We start from the raw sequence: 18587 nt of genomic DNA, 5'->3' as shown, positions 1-18587 counted from the left end.
TATCAGTGCCTATGGGAAGGAAGCAGGGGGTCAATTCACTGAGAAAAGGCTTGAGATGGGAGCCCCCTGCATGCCTTCAGTCTCACTCTCTTGACACTTGTTACTACATTCAAGAGTGTTGGGGGAGATAAGCAGCTCTTACACGAACTAAGGCCATGCCTTGGGCTTTCTTCCTCCCCTATTCAAATAGCAGAGCTCATAATGCTGTCAACTTCAGAGGGCTGGAGAGATGGCTCAGGAGTTAAGGGCACTTGCTGTACAAGCATGAGACCCAGAATTCAGATTCCAGCATCCATGTAACAAGGTGGACATCCATGTATGCCAGTCAGCAAAGATGGAAAAGGGTGGAGACAAGAGTATCACTGGGCCTTCCTGGCTTCCAGGCTATCCAAGAAAGCATGAGCCCAGGTGTAAGAGAGACCCTGCAGCAAAATGAATAGGCAAATGGGGAATAGAGGAGGGCACACAGACATCCACATAAACTCACATTTACAAGTAAATAATCTTTTAAAACTCAAACAGAATAAAGGCATGAATTTCCAAAAAAAAAAAAAAGGAACTTTTATTTGGGAACAAACGAAGATTAGGATGAGAAGAAACTGGGGCAGACCTGCGTAAACTAAGATGATCTCTGACAAGTTCAACAGCAAAGAAAAAGTCATGCGTTTTACTTAGACAATCAATCTCAATCACTTTGAAATGTAGAGAGGTGATTTCTTTGGGCAGGGTTATTGCTTAAGAAAGCTGGCAAGAAGCGGGAATAACTATGTACAGCCAGTCTAATGGTCATGGCAGCTCTGCTATTAGTTGCTAAGTAACGTTTTTCTTAAAGACAGGACAGCCTTTGTGAGTGGATTGGTTTTGTGAAACATCTCTTGAGGTGTGCATGACTATAGTGTTTTCTGTGGTCCTAGACCCCTTTATGGTGGGGTATGCTAGGAATGACTCCATTTTGTATAATGAATTTTCACAATGGTGAGTGGGGAAGAAAAGAGGCAAGGGTAGGAGTTAGGTCTCTCTATCCAGATAATTCGAACACAAGTTACTCAACAACTTTCTTTTGCCAGGTCTTGGGCAAAGTTCTTAGACAGCATAATCTAGGGAAGGAGAAGACTTGCACTCCCTAGGCAGCTGGGAAAGTGCAAAATGAAAGTATTCACACATCTACCCATCAATCCATCCATCCACCCACCCACCCGCTAATCCATCCATTCATCCATCCATCCATCCATCCATCCATCCATCCATCCATCCATCCATCCATCCATCCATCCACCCACCCACCCATCCATCCATCCATCCATCCATCCATCCACTCACCTACCAGTCGATCCATTCATCCATCCATCCACCCATCTATCCATCCATCCATCATCCATCCACCCATCCATCCATACATCCATCTACTCACCTACCAATCGATCCATTCATCTATCCATCTACCCATCTATCCATCCATCCATCCATCCATCCATCCATCCATCCATCCATCATCCATCCATCCATCCATCCATCCATCCATCCATCCATCCATCCATCCATTCTTCCACTCAACAAATGTTTGCTCTGCATATAAGCTGTACTAGGTCAGATTAAATACTATAATAAAATATGTAAAGGCATTACCATCATGTGGTGAGAAAAATAAGCAGATAATAAGCAAAATGATCAGAAAATATGGCTTATAAAGGGAAGGAATAATGTGTATAATGTGGTAGTGGTTATGGACTCAAAATGAAGATTTAATAACGGGGGTGTATATGACAGGTTAGAAAGAAGATCCACAAGCAATTGGATTTAAACCTGCAGGTGGGAGAAAAGATCTAGGCAGGCATTGCAAATCTATTATTTAGAATCATAAAAACATAAAAAGAAAAGGAGCATATAGCAAAAAACTTTAACTCTACACATAGCAAGAGACTCAAACATCTACTTTTGTGAATAAGCAGTTTGTGGGGGTTTTGCACGCGAGTGTGTGTGTGTGTGTGTGTGTGTGTGTGTGTGTCGCCTTGTATGTATGTTGCTGGGAACTCAACTTGGGGCTTCACACATGCTGGGCAAGTACTCTACTACTGCTGAGTGATATTCCAAACCCTTGCTTTTTAATGTATGTACTCTTAGCATTTCTCTTAATAGTTCTCATATACAAATGAGAAAACTAAGATTAAACAAACAATAAGCAAATAGGGACCAGTGAGATGGCTCAGCCGGCACAGAATCTGCTACCAAGCCTAACTGGGGTTTCATCTCTGGAAGGAGAGAAGCGACTCTCCCAGGTTATCCTCTGACCTCCACACGCACACGTTCACCCGCACGCACACACAAAATTAATAAAAAGGTAATTTTAAAACTTCAGTCCCCACATCTGTAATCAGAGGGCATATGCTGTGGGTTCGAGGCCAACCTGGGCTACATAATTATTTCTAGGCCAGCTTACACTGTAGTGTGAGACTGTCTCAAAGCTCATCCCATATAGCGATCCTCTTGCTTGTAGTTATATCAGTTTCAAAACTGCTCTTTGCCTCCACCCAGACTACATTTCCCAGCATGCTGTACGAAGGCTCGCGAGCCGGAAGTCGACCTAATCGATTCCGGCGCATGGAGCGGCGGGTAATCATGGCTGCTCTCAGGAGTCCGCTGTCGCTGTGGAGGTTCCAGTTGGGCTGTCGGCGAGCGCAGAGGGTCTGTACTCGGGCCGCAGCCCAGCGCCACCCCGATGCTCTGCTCGCGACGCGGCCCCAGCCCTTCGAGGTGGGGCAGCCCTGCCGCCCGCTCAGCTCCGAGGCCGGTGAGTGACCGCTAGAGCTCCGCCGGGCTTCTGGGAGACCCAGCGCTTGCTGCAGCCGGGGAATACTGCGCGGCGGGTTCTTAGACCCAGTCGGTTTCCGTCTGTCCTTGCAGAGCTTCTCTGAGCCTTCTCCCTTTATTCATTCATTCATTCACTCACTCACTCACTCAGCTAGTTGTGCTTGCAGTGCGCTCATTGCAAAGCGCTACACTAGCTTGGGACAGACTATAAGACTGATGGATTCTCTCCTAGTCCAGGGGCCAATGACAGCGCGGTGATCCCGGCTGCGTCCGGGGCTCACCTAAGAGACTTTCAAACTAGGTTGGACGCACAGGGATGGGTTACAGGGAAAATACAGCCAAAGCGGATCTGGCTGGCCGTACTAAAAGGTGAAAATAAGCGTTCCAAACGGAGAGACGGCATAATAAGCAGAAGAAAGTGAACGCAGGTATTTTGGGGAACCTATTTTGGAGTTAGGATTCATAATGCCTGAGCAAGTTTACAGGTTTCGATGGTAAGCAGTTGAGTGGAGAGCAGTGCCAAGCTAGAGAATATTAATGGTAGGAGCAGAGTTTATTTGTTTGTTTGAGTTGGGATTGGTGAGTAGGTCAAATGAAAATAAAAACCGCAAAGAAGGCAGAATTATGCTTGTTTTGTATTGAATTTGGGGTGCTTTGTTATTCCAGGTTTAATACACATTTAAATACAAATTGAAGAGCATCAGAGTAAAACTAAGAGTTGGGCAGGTGAGTGAGATTGTCTGGAGAGAGTGTGGGGCTGAGCACCTGTTGTTACTGGACACTCTTGAGAGCTTGTGGGTGCCCGTAAGAATAAAACGGGATTTTGGTCTTCAGAGAATGTGCTGGCTAGTCTTACGTCAACTTGACACCAGCTAGAGTTATCTGAAAGGAGGGAACCTCAGTTGAAAAAATGCCTCCATAAGCTCCAGCTGTAAGGCATTTTTTTAAATTAGTGATTGATGGGGAAGGGCCCAGTCAATTGTGGGTGGGGCTATCTGTGGGCTGATGGTCCTGGGTTCTATAAAAAAGCAGGCTGAGCTAGCCAGTGGACTGCACCCCTCCATGGCCCATCGGGTCCTGCCCTATTTGAGTTCCTGTCTTGACTTCCTTCCATGATGAACAGTGATGATGAAGCATAAGCCAGATTAACCTTTTTCTCCCCAACTTGGTTTTGTTCATAGTGTTTATCGCAGCAATAGAAACCCTAACTAAGACAGAGAATAAATCTCCTAGTGGAGGACACAGTTAAACAGTCACTGAGTTTTAAACATGAATGTCATCTTGATTGCATTTTTAGCAGGTTACCCTCAAGTAATCTTTTTGTAGGAATGGTTTATAGTGAAGTCAGAAAAGAGGCAGGGAAGCCAAGATAAGGGTTAAGAATGGCCTTGACCAGAGTAGTGACCATGGGAAACAGAGCTAAGAAGAGACGTATGATGGTTAACTCAAATGCTGTATTCATGTTCCTCTTTGTAAAAGGGGGATATTGTAGTATTACTTTATAGGTGGGTTTGGTGTGAGGGTTGACTATGCTGAGTATGGTATATATTTAGCTCAGTAAGTACTGCACAGTAAATATCTCATATGTTAATACTAATCACTTCTGTCATTTGAATTGCTTTTTTTGTCTGGGTGTGGTGGGTATGGAAGAAGGCAGGAATAATTTTAAGGTTCTGGACTGAATGATCCGATGGATGGTGCTGTGATGGGGGAACAGTAGGGAATGCAAGAATGAGACAAGAAAAAGTTGGGGTGGGTTATGGTTTGGTGGTATTGCAGTACAGACCAGATATCCATTGAGTAGTGGATGTAGATGATATTGGCTAGAGAATGGGATTTTAGAGTAGTTAGATATAAGCCACAGGAAGCTAGGAAAGCACCCAGTGAGAATATGAATAGGGAGAAAAGGAAATAGATCAGGATTCTATAAGACACCAGCATCTGTAGGACTGATGGCCAAGAGGAGCCTAGGAACAGATGGCCCTTTGTGAGGCAAAGGAAGAGGTAAACTGCATGAGCCAGAGCTGAACTTAGATTGGAAGTGCTTGAGGCTCTAGAACCAGTGAACTCTGCTCAGTCCTTCCTCTGTTCTTAATGGCTAGTTATCTTTAGGTTAGGCTTGGTGCACTCCTTTATAAAATTGGAGTGTTAGGACTTTCGTGGGCAGGCTATGTCTGGCTTTTAGGAAGCGGGTCTGAGGGCCACAGTGTAGCTTACTGATAGTGCTGTGTGCCAGGCTCTGGGTTCTGTTTGCATCATCTCCAAAATACCAACTAAAAAAGGAAGAGACGAGTCTGTGAAAGGTAGCAGTTCTTGTCATCTTCATTTTTCAGGTGGTTTCTGTAGTAGAGCATCTTCTTGGCAGACTGTCTGCGTGTTGTGGTGAATGTTCAGGGAATTTGAAGTGCAAGTTGACTAAATGGGAGGATCACAGCTCTCCGCGTCATGTAATTCCGAAGTGTAACCTGTACAAACAGTTTTTACTGTTCACTTCCCGTTCAGAAGTCTCAGCTTGCCATTGTCGGCTTCTTATTACTGAAATCTTTTTTAACAGAATCTGGTAGCTCAGAAGTCAAGAAACCTACGTTTATGGATGAGGAAGTCCAGAATATCCTCACCAAGATGACAGGCCTGGACTTGAAGAAGACTTTCAAGCCTGCCGTCCAACCACTGAAGCCACCGACCTATAAGTTAATGACCCAGGCCCAGTTGGAAGAGGTGTGTCCTCCCCAGGGTACTGGCAGAGTACCTTTCTTTCTGAGTTCAATAAAACTCAGAGTCCCCTGCAGATGTCAGTGCCGTTCCTCCATAGGTAGGGGCGAGAGGGTGAAGCAGGCCCAGAATTGAGGAATGTGAGTAGGGAGGCAGAGAGGAGCAGGGATGTGACCATAATTGAGCAGACTGGGGTCAAGTCTAGTGTCTAGGCTGAAGCTCCTCCCTGCCCCAAACCAGCATGCTCATCTTTCATCTTGCCCGCTCTAGCTCCCTTCCTTGAAAAACTTCTGCTATGAACTGCTTTGGAGCTGCAGGTGTGGTGAAATTAGAGAGCTGCTGAACAGCACCCTCTTCCGGGTAGCAGTCTGAGTCCTCTGTGGAGTGAGTACACTGCCGTATGACTGTGTGAGACATGGACATACTTCTGACTCAGCAGTAACTTCACTACCCAATAGCGTATTGGAAGGAGGGTGAGACGCCATTTCCTCCTCAAAGGTCATCACTGCAGTAATGTGACTAATGCAGTGTAGTTGAGAGTGGAGCTGTGGCGCTCAGTTCGGACTCCAGGGCTGCAGCTCCTAGTACTTCCTGTCTGTAACTCTTGTTCCCATCAGATAGAGATGTTAATAACAGCACCAGGCTCCTGTAGGTTTGGAGCACTGAGTGAAGCCAGTACTTTTGATTTCCTCTGTTTTATGTGCATGGGTTGTGCCTGTATGTATGTAGGTGCGCCATATGCATGCCTGGTGCCCATGGAAGTTAGAAGTAGGCACTGGACCTTTGGAACTGGAGTTACAAATGGTCATGAGCCACCAGGTAGGTGTTGGGGACTGAATCCAGGTCCTCTGAGCCATCTCTCCAGCACCCAGTTGGAGTATATGAATGATGTCTGGCACATAGTGAACACTGAATAAATACAGGCTCGCTGTCTTCCCAGAGTCTCTTACAGCCTGGCTCTCAGCATTCCTGTGCTGCTTGGATAGTGGGTAAGTGGGAGCTGGTGTCCTGTCACACCACAGGAAAGGCCAGGCCCCGCCAGTCCAAGTTTGGCTTTCACTCTCGGATTCATGGCTGCAGCTGCTTTTCTTGGTAGTCATCAGCATTTTTGATGAGTGCCTGCTTTTATCAGATGTTCCTTTTGGACACTACTGCTTTCCGTAAGAGATATTTTATTTCTGTAGGCGACTAGACTGGCAATTGAAGCAGCTAAAGTACGATTAAAGATGCCACCAGTTCTGGAAGAACGAACGCCAATAAATGATGTATTAGCTGAGGATAAGATTTTGGAAGGAACCGAAACAAACAAATACGTGTTTACTGATATATCATATGATGTACCACATCGGGTGAGTATATGCTAGATTACAGAATAATCTTTGAAATACCACAGGAGATAGATCTGAGGAATGATTTGACATCCCTCTCTGAAGCTTCTAAAGCAGAGTATCTCTGAAGAGGCAAGAAATGCTGGCAGGCCCGCGTCATGTTGTTAGCATTTCTTTCCATACTGTGGACTTAGTGTATTTGGGATTGGTACCAGAGACATGTTGTGCTGGCTAGTTTTATGTCGACTGGACACAAACTAGAGTCATTGTGGAAGAGGGAGCCTAAATTGAGAAAATGCCCCATCAGATTGGCCTGTGGGCAAATCTGTGGTGCCTTTTCTTGATCAATGATGGATGTAGAGGGACACAGCTCATGGTGGGTGGTGCCACCCTGGGCTGGTGGTCCTGGATGCTATAAGAAAACAGGCTGAGCAAGATGGTAAGTAGCACACCTTGATGGCCTTTGTTTCAGTTCCTGCTGCCAGGTTCCTGCCATTACTTCCCAATTCAGTGATGGATTGTGTGCAACCTGAGAGTTGGAAGATGAAATAAACCCTTTCCTCCCCACATTGTTTTGGTCATGGTGTTTTATCACAGCAATAGATACCCTAAGACACATGTGCTGAGACACAACAAAGCCAGTGTAGGCGGGCAGACAGCAGTGGACAGAAACTGCAAGATAGTGAGAGAAAGATGTTCTTTTCACCTAGGCTGTACTGATTTCCTTTGCTGAAACTTCAGGAGAAGATTGTTTTCTCGGGGGGTGGGGGTGGGGGGAGGGGTCATGGCACCCTTCTTTTTCCTTTAATTTTAAGAATATTCTTTAACAGTGCCATACATGTGTGTAATGCATTGTAATCATTTTTAGCCTCTAGTCTCCTCTCTTACTCCCATTCCTGTTTAAGTCCTTCTTCACCTCAAGAAGTTGTTCTTCTTTTTTCTTGTCTGTATTTGTATGATCCACTGAGTTCATTGGGGTTGCTTGCATGAGCTTGAGTGAGAGGATATTTACTGAAGCCAGGGCAACTTTGTCAGTGTCCAGAACATTGAAGAAACAGATGCCTCTTTCTTCCCTAGCAATCATAACTTCAATGGACACTGTGCTGGCTAGTTTTCATGTCAACTTGACGCAAGCTAGAATCATCTGAGAGGAAGGAACCTCAGCTGAGAAAATGGTTTCATAACCTCTGGCTGTAGGCAGTCCTGTAGGACATTTTCTTAATAAATGATTGATGGGGGAGGGCCCAGCCCATTGTGGGTGGTGCCATCTCTGGGCTGGTGGTCCTGGATTCTATAAGAAAGCAGACTGAGCAAGCCAGTAAGCAGCACCTCTCTGTGGCTCTGCATCAGCTCCTACCTCCAGGTTCCTGCCCTTTTGAATTCTTGCCTTGGCTTCCCTTGATGATGAATTGTGATTTAAAGTGTAACCCACATAAACCCTTTTCTTCCCAACTTGTTTTGGTCATGGTGTTTATCACAGGTTTAGAAACTAACTAAGACAGAAATTGGTATCAGAATTGTGAGGTATTGCTGTGACAGACCTGACCATGTTGTTTTGGGGAGGACTGTAGAAGGACTTTGGAATTTTGGGCTAGAAAAGCCATTGAGTGTTGAAAGTTCAGTGGGCTGTTCTGTAGTAGCTTGGAAGATAAGAATGCTGAGAGCAGTGCAGAGGATGGAGGCCTGGTTTGTGAAGTTTGAGAATCCAGTAAAGATTCTATGGGGGCCGTTACATATTTTGAATTAAGACTCTATAGTTCTCATCAACTGGGGTCAAAGAATCAGTCATGATTAACAAGAGAACAGCACCACTTTGCTTTACTGGGACAATTGATGCTGGTCAGCTGGAGCAGAGAAACTAGCAGTGATTGAGACCAACATCACTGAGGTGAAACCTTCAGGGAAGTGTTTTCTTAGAGTCAGCACAAAGAAGCTGCATTCCAGAGATGGCCAATGTACCTTTTCCTGGCAGCCGAACTTGGCGACATAAGAGTCACCCAGTAAGAGTTTGGAAGGCATGAAGGGGTCATGGAGAGCAGCGGAGGCCTGGCACTGTGTGGCAGGACTGGAGTCTCTGAAGAGAGTCCAGAAGAGGCCATTGGTGAAAGTGCAGTCCAATTGTAGCAAGGGACTCCAGCATTTTGGAGATGTCAGTATCATGGGATGACAGCCAAGAACAGCAGGAGCTGTGGAGTGGAGCTGTCCTGATCTTAGGAGACAATCTATGTGGGGACAGAGAGTAGAGCCAGAGATATGACCCAGGCCCTTTGGAGGAGCCCAGAAGATCATTGAGTGGATCCCAGGCATTTGCACTTGAGTTATTTACACGGTTGGAGTTTGGATTTTCTATGTTCAGATTTTGATGGTGCCCTGGTTGTTTCATCTTGAAATAAAACAGTATTTAATTTATTTTTGATTTTACAGGAGTCCACAGTAGAGGGGCTTGAATTTTTAAAAGAGATTTTGGAGTTTTACTTTAGACTTTTAGAGACTGAACTTTTAAAGTGCTGGAATTTATAAAGACTGTGGGACTTTTAAAGTTTGTAATATGTTTTATAATATGAATGTGAAATTTTGAGGACAAGAAGAAAGGAAAAGCTATGCTTAATAAGTGATGTTTGTGTGTCAGGTTGACAAGGGGTCAATTTTTATGTCAACTTGACACAAGTGGGAGTCATCTGAGAGGAAGGAACCTCAGTTGAGAAAATGCTTCAATAAGATCAGGCTGCAGGCAGGCCTGTAGGGCATTTTCTTAGTGATTGATGGAGGAGGACCTGGCCCATTGTGGATGGTGCCATCCCTGGGCAGGTGGTCCTGGGATCTATAAGAAAGTAGGCTAAACAAGCCATGAGGAGCAAGCCAGTAAACAGCTCCCCACCATGGCCCTTGTATCAGCTTCTGCCTCCAGGGTCCTGCCTGCTTGAGTTCCTGTCCTGATTTCCTTCAGTGGTGAACAGTGATGATGAAGTGTAAGCCAGATAAACCCTTTTCTCCCCAACTTGCTTTTGGTCATGTGTTTATCACAGCAGTAGTAATTATAACAAAGATATTCAAGGAGAGGTGGAGCCTCTTATGCCCCTCCCTGGTCCGTGATGAAATGTTCACTGGCCTGCTCTTAATGTTTGTGTAGGTCCTATGCAGGTAACTACAGTTGTAATGATTTCATGAGTGCAAAAGCCATGTCATATCCTGGAGGCAGCATTTCACAGCTCTCCTCTCCATCTGGCTCTTACATTCTTTCTGTCCTCTCTTCAGTCCTGGTCCCTGAGCCTTGGAGAACTGTAGTATAGTTGTCGCATTTAGAGTTGTGCAAGTAGAGTGGTTTTATCTTAGGTGGCTCTGTTGTTGTTGTTGTTGTTATTGTTGAGACAGGGTCTCACTATGTAGCTCTAGCTGTCCTGGAACTCGCTCTGTAGACCAGGCTGGCCTTGAACTCAGAGATTCTCCCAGCCTCTGCCTCCCAAGTGCTGGGATCAAAGGTGTGTGCCACCACTGCTCCACCTTAGATATTTTTCAACATTGCAACATCCCTAACTTCCCAATGGATTTTTCCACTTTTTAGTAAAATCACAGGAAGTTTTGCCAATCATTTTCAGTCAGACATTATTGCTTCCATTTAGTTCCCTTGATTGCCAGTTTACAAGAGCAGTCTATTGACTAAATGCAGCAGCTTATTATACAGCAGCTGTCAAGGGTAAGAGTGCTGTAGAGTTGGACCAACAGACTACAGTAGAGTGCTGCCGAATGTTGAGGTTAGAAAAGTGACCCACATTTCTCATTCTGGTCATCCATGTTTATGGTTAGAAGACAGGATTTAGTTGTGACTTTGTCTGTGGGCCAACTTGTAATCACATTGCATCCACAGTCAGGAAGCAGAGGGATGAATGCTGGAGCTCACTCACTCACTTTTCCCTGATGCAGTCCAGGACTCAGCTCATGTATGATGCTGCCCATTACGGTGGGTTTCCTGTCTCAACCTAATCTACATAATGCCTCAGACACACCCCTGCAAATTGTCTCCACAGTGATTTTAAATCCTTCCAAGTTGGTCATATTAGCTATCACAAGAGATGAACAGAAGTCTTCACAACTCACCTCTGGTTGCTTTCTGTTTCAGGAACGTTTTATTGTTGTTAGAGAACCAAGTGGCACACTACGCAAAGCTTCTTGGGAAGAACGGGACCGGGTGATACAAATTTATTTCCCGAAAGAAGGTCGTAGAGTTTTGCCACCAGTAATTTTCAAAGATGAAAACCTTAAGGTATGGTGGATTCCATTTCCGTGATGATCCTTTGTTTGTTGAAGCAGTGGCCTCCGGTGCAGCTAGCAGTTCACCATGGTGAACACAGGTACTAACGTAACAGTAACTTGACAGGGTTCATCATGGTGAACACAGGTACTAATGTACAGTAACTTGACAGGGTTCATCATGTGAACACAGGTACTAACTAATGTAAGAATAACTTGACAGGGTTCATCATGGTGAACACAGGTACTAATGTACAGTAACTTGACAGGGTTCATCATGGTGAACACAGGTACTAACGTCAGAGTAACTTGACAGGGTTCATCATGGTGAACACAGGTACTAACGTAACAGTAACTTGACAGGGTTCATCATGGTGAACACAGGTACTAATGTACAGTAACTTGACAGGTTCATCATGGTGAACACAGGTACTAACGTAACAGTAACTTGACAGGGTTCATCATGGTGAACACAGGTACTAACGTAACAGTAACTTGACAGGGTTCATCATGGTGAACACAGGTACTAACGTAACAGTAACTTGACAGGGTTCATCATGCAGCTAATTTAGTTGGGATTTGAATCCAAGTGTGGCATTTACAAAGCCTGTGCTGTTTCTGTATGCTTTTTAAAATTTATTTTATTTTATTTATTTATTTATTTTTTGAGTCAGGGTCTCACTGTGTAGCTTTGTCTGTTCTAGAACTCACTATAGAGACCAGGCTGGCCTCGAATTCACAAAGATCTGCCTGCCTCTATCTCCCCAATGCTGGGATTAAAACCTTGTGCCACCACTTCCAGCTCCCTTTGTGCTCTTGGTAGGCACATAGGTGGCCTGTATGTGGACAGGCCTGACAAGGTGTCAGGACAAATGGTAAACTTATGTCTTGTCTGACTCCCATTTTGCTTTGTGGTTTTAGACCATGTACAGCCAAGACCGGCATGCTGATGTCCTCAATCTCTGTGTTGCCCAGTTTGAGCCAGATTCCACTGAGTATATCAAGGTAAGTGTATTTAATAGTTTCCAAAATGGGATTTAAATATAGGTATGCAAAAGGTTTTGTTTGTTTGTTTCTTTTCCGAGACATGGTTTCTCTAGGTAGCCATGGCTATCCCTGGAACTTACTCTGTAAACCAGGCTGGCCTCAAACTCAGATCCACCTGTCTCTTCCTCCTAAGTGCTGGGATTAAAGGTGTGCGCCACTACTGTCCAGCCTCTGAAGGTTTTTTAATGTAGCACTTGATTTCGGCTACTGGCTTTGCTGAAGGTTATAGGAAAGGGACTTACCTGGAAATTCATTGAGTATAGACACGTATTTTATGCTCTCAGCCACCTTTAAGAATGAGGGAAGTGAGGCTTGGAGAGTGAAGTAGCTTGTTCTGAGTTGCACTGCTGTTATGGTTGGTTGGGACCCATGATGGCAAAGCCTTTTCTCTTTTCCATTCTCCTTACAGGAACAGTTAGTTATCCACTAACATTTGTCAGAGTGCGGTATGTGGGGTGCTGTGTGTAAAGTACAGCTCAGTTAGGATGTGTTCATTAGAACCTGGTTTGGTGGGCAGTGTTACTGTGGGGAGCATAGCTGATGCCAGGAACTAGGATTGCCTGACAACAAGGCCTGCACTCCAGCAGTGATGTGCTGGAGTAAGACAGTGTGCAGATAACTGTCGATTCTAGCCGGAAATGTTAAGTATAAGAGTGCTCTCAGGAAAGGCTTCATAGAGGTCTTGAAAAGAAGGGCCAGGAACAGTGTGAGAGAGGGATGTTTGGAAAATAGGGCTGTTTCAGAGAGGATAGACTAAGCAGTAGGGAGAAAATAACCAAGTAAGCTTGAGATGTGGCCAAACATCTGGTTTGTACATATAGTGGATTTGTAGGGGAATGATTCAAGGTGGATGGGCTGTATCACATGTGACCTCAGTGCTGGGTGAGGAACATGGTCTTCAAGCAGTTTTAAAACCTTTGGACAGGGCTGAAAAGAGGTCTTAGTAGGTGAAGCGCTTGCTCTGCAAGCCTGAGGACCTGAGTGCAGATTTCCAGCACCCATGTAAAAGCCAGGTGAGTTGGTGCACATCTGTAACCCCTGTTGGAGGGGTTAGAGACTGGGGGACCCTGGGGACCTTGTTGTTCACAAGAAGACACACACAACAAAAAACAAAGTTTTGGACAGAAATGCCCTCATTTAGGAAGATTTGTCTGGAAGGAAAACTGACAGACTGTCAGATGGCATGGATGAGCTGGTAGGGTAGGGGAGTTGAGATAGGGAAAGAGCAGTTTAAAAAACCCTGACTTCTTCCCAGAGATAAGGGACTTTTTTGGTCGTTACTAGTGGTTATAGTATATCGGATTGGTGCTTGCTTAAGATTGCTAGGCTGCTCAAGAGTAATTGACAAAGCTTTTTTAGTATTTGCCATTATTTACTCTAGGCTGCCACACACTCTGTAGTAGGGAAGGCACAGATTTGCTGTCATGTAGACAAACGCTCTTTTCCTGTGTACAGGTCAGAGGACAACCTTGGGTTCTTCATGTACTCTCTCTGTTTTGAGACGGGGTCTCTCATGGGCCTGCAACTTCGCTTGGTTGGCTAGGCTAGCTGGCCATTGCAGTAGCTTCCAGGGATCCATCTTGCCCTCACTGGGAATACAGCTGTGCCCACCACATGGTTTTTATGTGGGTTCTGGGGATCATACTCATGTCCTGCACAGTGGGCACAGGCTTGACTGAGGGAGGCTGGGGAGGCAGCGTGCAGCTTGCAGGCAGCCCTGGTTGCCCTGACTTGTGGCAGCGTTCCTGCTAGTTCCTGAACCATGGATGCTGCTCACTTTTGATCTTCCTGTGCATTTTATGTGGATAGGTTCATCATCAGACCTATGAAGATATAGACAGACATGGAAAGTATGAGCTTTTACGGTCAACAAGACACTTTGGTGGAATGGCTTGGTATTTTGTAAATAAAAAAAAGATTGATGGTTTGCTCATCGATCAGATCCAGAGAGACTTGTAAGTATGATCTGAATAATTAAAATAATTGTTTATTGCCCAACAGTAAATCAGTATTTTCCCAATGGCAATGTATTGTTCAGTGATAAATGAAAGTTTGCACTCATCTCCATTTAGATTTGTTTTTCTAGGCTTTGTTTTTGTTATATGATCAGAGCTAGATTGTTAGAAAAAAATTGTGACTTTGAATCTTAATAGTAGATTGGTTTTTTTACCCTTTCTTGCCAGTGTTCCTGGATATCAGGTTTTCCAGGCACTAGAGGATATTACATGGGAATTGTAAAGAAGTAGATGTAAGATCTGGTGGGTGCTTATTTTCTGGCAGAACTACCCTACCCATGGGGCTTCCAGTAGATGTGTTTAACTTACAAAAATAACAGTTTTTTAAAATGGCCCATGCCTTTGAGAGGTTTCTAAGGTTTCAAAAAAGTTATTTTCAAGTGGTGTGAAAAAAATGTCATATTGTTAGCATCGAGTTGATGTGTTTCCAAGTTTCTAGCTGAAAAATAACAAACATAATTTATCATGCTGTGCTGTGTAGGTATGCACGTCTTTACAATTTGAGGTCTGCCTGGGTGTAGTGGTGCATGGGTACAAAGTGGGAGGATATCTGAGTTTGAAGGCAGACTGGTCTTTTTAGTCAGACCCTGTCTAAAAACAAAAACAAAAGCAAATTGATGGTTGGTACCTTTAGTTGAGCAAGTTTCTTTTTTTTTTTCTTCTTTTCTTTTTTTAAAGATTTATTTATTATGTATAAAGTCTGTCTTATCCCAGAAGAGGGCACCAGCTCTCATTACAGATGGCTGTGAGGTACCATGTGGTTGCTGGAAATTGAACTCAGGATCTCTGGAAGAACAGCCAGTGCTCTTAACCTCTGAGCCATCTCTCCAGACCCTTGAGCGAGTTTCTTGATATTTTTTAAAAAGAGTATTAACATTTTGTAAAAAATATTTCAAATATATTATACATATATATTGTATAAATATATTGTACAGTTAATAGACTACTGTATAGTATAAAAATAACTACACTGGTAAACTTAAAAGGTCATATGACTAGTTTATTGCTGTGGTTAGAACTAATTTCAGTATTTTGGAGGTATACGTGTAGTATGCTATTTGAGATAAAACTGGAAAGAAAATAGCTTTGTACATGACGTGAAAAAGATCCAAAGTCACAGGGAAAGAAGCCAGCATGGCTGTTGTGAGTCCTTGCTGGACTCTAAGATTGACTAGGAAGAGGCGTCAGTAGTCTTCCATTCTCAGACTGTAGAAGTAGCTTACTTGCAATTTGAACATCACACAGGAAAGTTACCCTAGTGTTGCTTAAGATGCAGCATCATTTCTCATCAGGACAGATTTCCTATGATTTCCCGGCTGGCTTGCTTCTCAGCACATACAGTTGATTCAGTTCAGAAGGCAGCAGTATTCCCTCATTCCCACCAGCTGGCCTGGTTGGGGATGAACAGAGTACTGTGCCTTTCTATGGTACATGACCTATGAACTGTTTGCTCAGGCTTCTCAAATGTAGACATCCTGAACTTAGTATGATAGCATAGTTTTAGATATTGAAGCCACAGTATGTAGTAACATGTGGTATTCTCTTATTACTCTTTATCATGTAAGAGTTTCATATCTGAAGTTGTTCATGCCTGCAGGGAGAGCTTTTTACCTCAACGATCTGGACTGTGAACTGACTGCAAAGCCCAGACTGGACAGTAGAGGGTACACTTTTCACTGAATAGAGACCAAGTTGACCAGTCCACTATTAGGATTCTGCACAGACTTCACAATCCTTTTAAGTTATTTTCGAACCTTTACTGAATGTAGAGTGTTATAAAGCTACATTTAAATTACTGAGACAGGCACAGGCATTAACTTCAGCATGAACCTCATGAAGTCCTAGAACTAATTCTGACACATAGAAACCATAGAACCAGCATGCCTATGTTTTAAACGGAAATGTTTTCATCTTTTATTGGGGAGAGACATTTTGTTGCTCCCTTTTATTGAACTGTTAGAGATTATAGTAAGCATGATAGACAGGTAATGGCCATTTCAACTTTTTGTCCCAGAAAAGCTTGTTCCTTGTGAGCGGCTATTTACTTCCTTGTCTTGAGACAGCCTTTTCAGTGAATAGGGTGAGCCTAGAGCATGTCACTAGGTCATCATGGCTTCAGGCATTCTGTACTCCTACTATCTCTCAGCTCAGGTGTTTAGAAAGTGGGGCTGGTCAGCCAGGCGGTGATGGCGCACACCTTTAATCCCAGTACTCCGGAGAAAGAGCCAGGCGGGATCTCTGTGAGTTCTAGGCCAGCCTGATCTACAGAGCGAGATCCAGGAGAGACATCAAAACTACACAGAGAAACCATGTCTCAAAATCCCCCTTCCCCCCAAAAAAACAGAAATAAAGTGGGGCTGGTGAAAGTGACAGCTTTGGCATACAATGAATTATGGTGCCCTTGCCCCTCCCTCTCACCTGGAAGCCAGGGACTAAATATACAAGTGTCAAAATGTGAACACTTGGGCTTATTTTTATGTCCTCCCCAACCCTCAGTTTTGAGGTGCAAGTGGGCAGAAGGCATGGACTATGTGGGAAGATTGTGACTGTTTGCTTTGGGGACAGCCAAGAGATTTTTCATGCTGATAGAAATTGTCTAGAAATGATCTCAAAAGTATAAAGCAGAATTTGTATCCTGAATTGAATCAACCTATTTCGTGTTGGCTAAGTGGGCTGGTCTGGAAATCCTCTGCCACTAGGAATGCTGTTCCTGTAGGAAGGGATGTTCCATTTCCCAAAGAACACAGCCATATTTTCATAAAGTGGGCAGGCGCTTCCTGTGTTGCCTCTTACCTTACCTGTGTCATAGGTCAGAGGATAGCTTTGTGGACTTGGTTTTGTGCAACAAGTACCTTATGCTCACTGAGCCATCCCGCTGGCCCCTTCAAATGCTTTTGAAATTAGAGAACTACCCTCTCCTTTACCAGAGTTAAGTCGGAAGTGTCAGCTAGTTTGGAGTTGGCAAACACTGGGACTGTGAGGCTACTGGGAACCTCTTGGTAATGTCAAGTCCTTTCACTCTCAGGATTGAGGACGCCACCAGCCTGGTCCAGCTGTATCACATGCTCCATCCAGATGGCCAGTCGGCTCAAGAGGCCAAAGAGCAGGCTGCTACGGGAGTAAATTTAATTAAGGTATGGTCTTTTTTTGTCAGTTCTGTGGTGATGATTAAGAGGAAAGATCGAGAAATGGGTCATATTTAATAATACACAGTTGTGAATATGGGACATTTTTGGTCTTGAAAACATTAATGTGACTATAAACCCTGTTTTTCTTCTACTTGGACTGGGGGCATTGGGAGAAGCGTGCAGCACTCTAGATGGTGTAGTACGCGTGCTGGCATCTGTAGTTGAAGTGGAGTTGTAGGAGCAGTGGAAGGCCATGCTGCACTGAGGTAGCCAAGGCCCCCAGGTGCCCAGCAGCCTCCCTCCCGTCCGTGGTGTAGGCACGTTCTCATTAGGCTGGCAAAGGGCAGCCTCGGTTGTATGGTCATTTGGGAAATGCACACCCCTCAAACCAGACTTATTCTTAGTGTCAGGTTGACATAGTATTTTCATTTGGGAAAGGAAGGTCACTGAAATTTGCCATATGAATTTTGCTTACTGCAAAGCAGTGAGGCTTCCTAAGGACAGAAGTGATATGCAATGCCCTAAGAGGAGCAAGAAACTGGTACTCACATTGACTCTCTGGAAAAGCAGTATTTTGGAGAAAACTTTTTGAGAGATGAACTCACAAACAAAACTTTTCATTTAAAAAAAAAAAAAGTAAGCTTTCTAGCTCTTACTCTCTAGGTTTCTCGAGTGTAATGGTTTTTACTTTTTTCAAACAGGAGATGCAATGTCAGGATCTTAATCTTTACTGAAAGTGGATTAATAGAGATGAGAGCCATTCTGGGGTTTAGAATTAGTATTGCTACAGCTGTTGGATACTATACTTCTGTCTACATTCATTTATCGCTTCTATTCAAGATTATTGTGACACTCAAAGACTCTATTGGGAATTGTGTTCCTACTGCAGAAATATTAATGATGTCTTAAAACTGACTTTATATACTTGTATCCTGTTGCTCTAGAACTTTCTTTGTTTGTTTCAATAGGTCTTCGCAAAAACAGAAGCACAGAGAGGACCATATATAGAATTAGCACTCCAAACTTATCAAGAAGTAGTCATCAGTCATTCTGCAGCATCCTGAGAACAATTAAAAATGTCATTTGTTTTCTGCTTTTTAAATTCTCAAAAATTTCTTACCTTACTCAATTTCTATGCACATGAAGATGACCGAAATTTCTATTTGAGTGCCTGGTTATGAACTCCTCTATTCACATTAATGCAGGTAAAACAAACAAACAAAACACCTCAGGATACAAAGAGGCCAACAGCTGGACTGGTTAGGAGGTATACCTACAAGCCAAACTATAGAGACTGAGAT

General features: G+C 43.9%; 1 protein-coding gene across 1 annotated transcript; it reads left to right on the top strand.

Moving 5' to 3' along the window:
- Window positions 1–2584: 2584 nt before the first annotated feature.
- Window positions 2585–18388, top strand: Mrps22 (mitochondrial ribosomal protein S22). The gene is made up of 8 exons (XM_006975150.4): window positions 2585–2788; window positions 5363–5526; window positions 6705–6869; window positions 10966–11109; window positions 12018–12101; window positions 13953–14098; window positions 17184–17292; window positions 18255–18388. Exons 1-8 carry the CDS (start codon window positions 2599–2601, stop codon window positions 18348–18350), a joined length of 1098 nt encoding a protein of 365 aa, XP_006975212.2. The 5' UTR covers window positions 2585–2598; the 3' UTR covers window positions 18351–18388.
- Window positions 18389–18587: the final 199 nt, after the last annotated feature.

Source organism: Peromyscus maniculatus, chromosome 7 (assembly GCF_049852395.1).
Source record: "Peromyscus maniculatus bairdii isolate BWxNUB_F1_BW_parent chromosome 7, HU_Pman_BW_mat_3.1, whole genome shotgun sequence".
NCBI classification, from domain to species: domain Eukaryota; kingdom Metazoa; phylum Chordata; class Mammalia; order Rodentia; family Cricetidae; genus Peromyscus; species Peromyscus maniculatus.
Note: the sequence above shows the minus strand (reverse complement) of the source record. Positions and strands in the feature narration are given on the sequence as shown.

Coding starts and splice junctions, on each gene's coding strand:
- Mrps22 (XM_006975150.4), top strand. CDS start 2,599: ATGGAGCGGCGGGTAATCATGGCTGCTCTCAGGAGTCCGCTGTCGCTG. Junction 2,789..5,362: donor CCCGCTCAGCTCCGAGGCCG/GTGAGTGACCGC, acceptor CTTTTTTAACAG/AATCTGGTAGCTCAGAAGTC. Junction 12,102..13,952: donor ATTCCACTGAGTATATCAAG/GTAAGTGTATTT, acceptor TTATGTGGATAG/GTTCATCATCAGACCTATGA.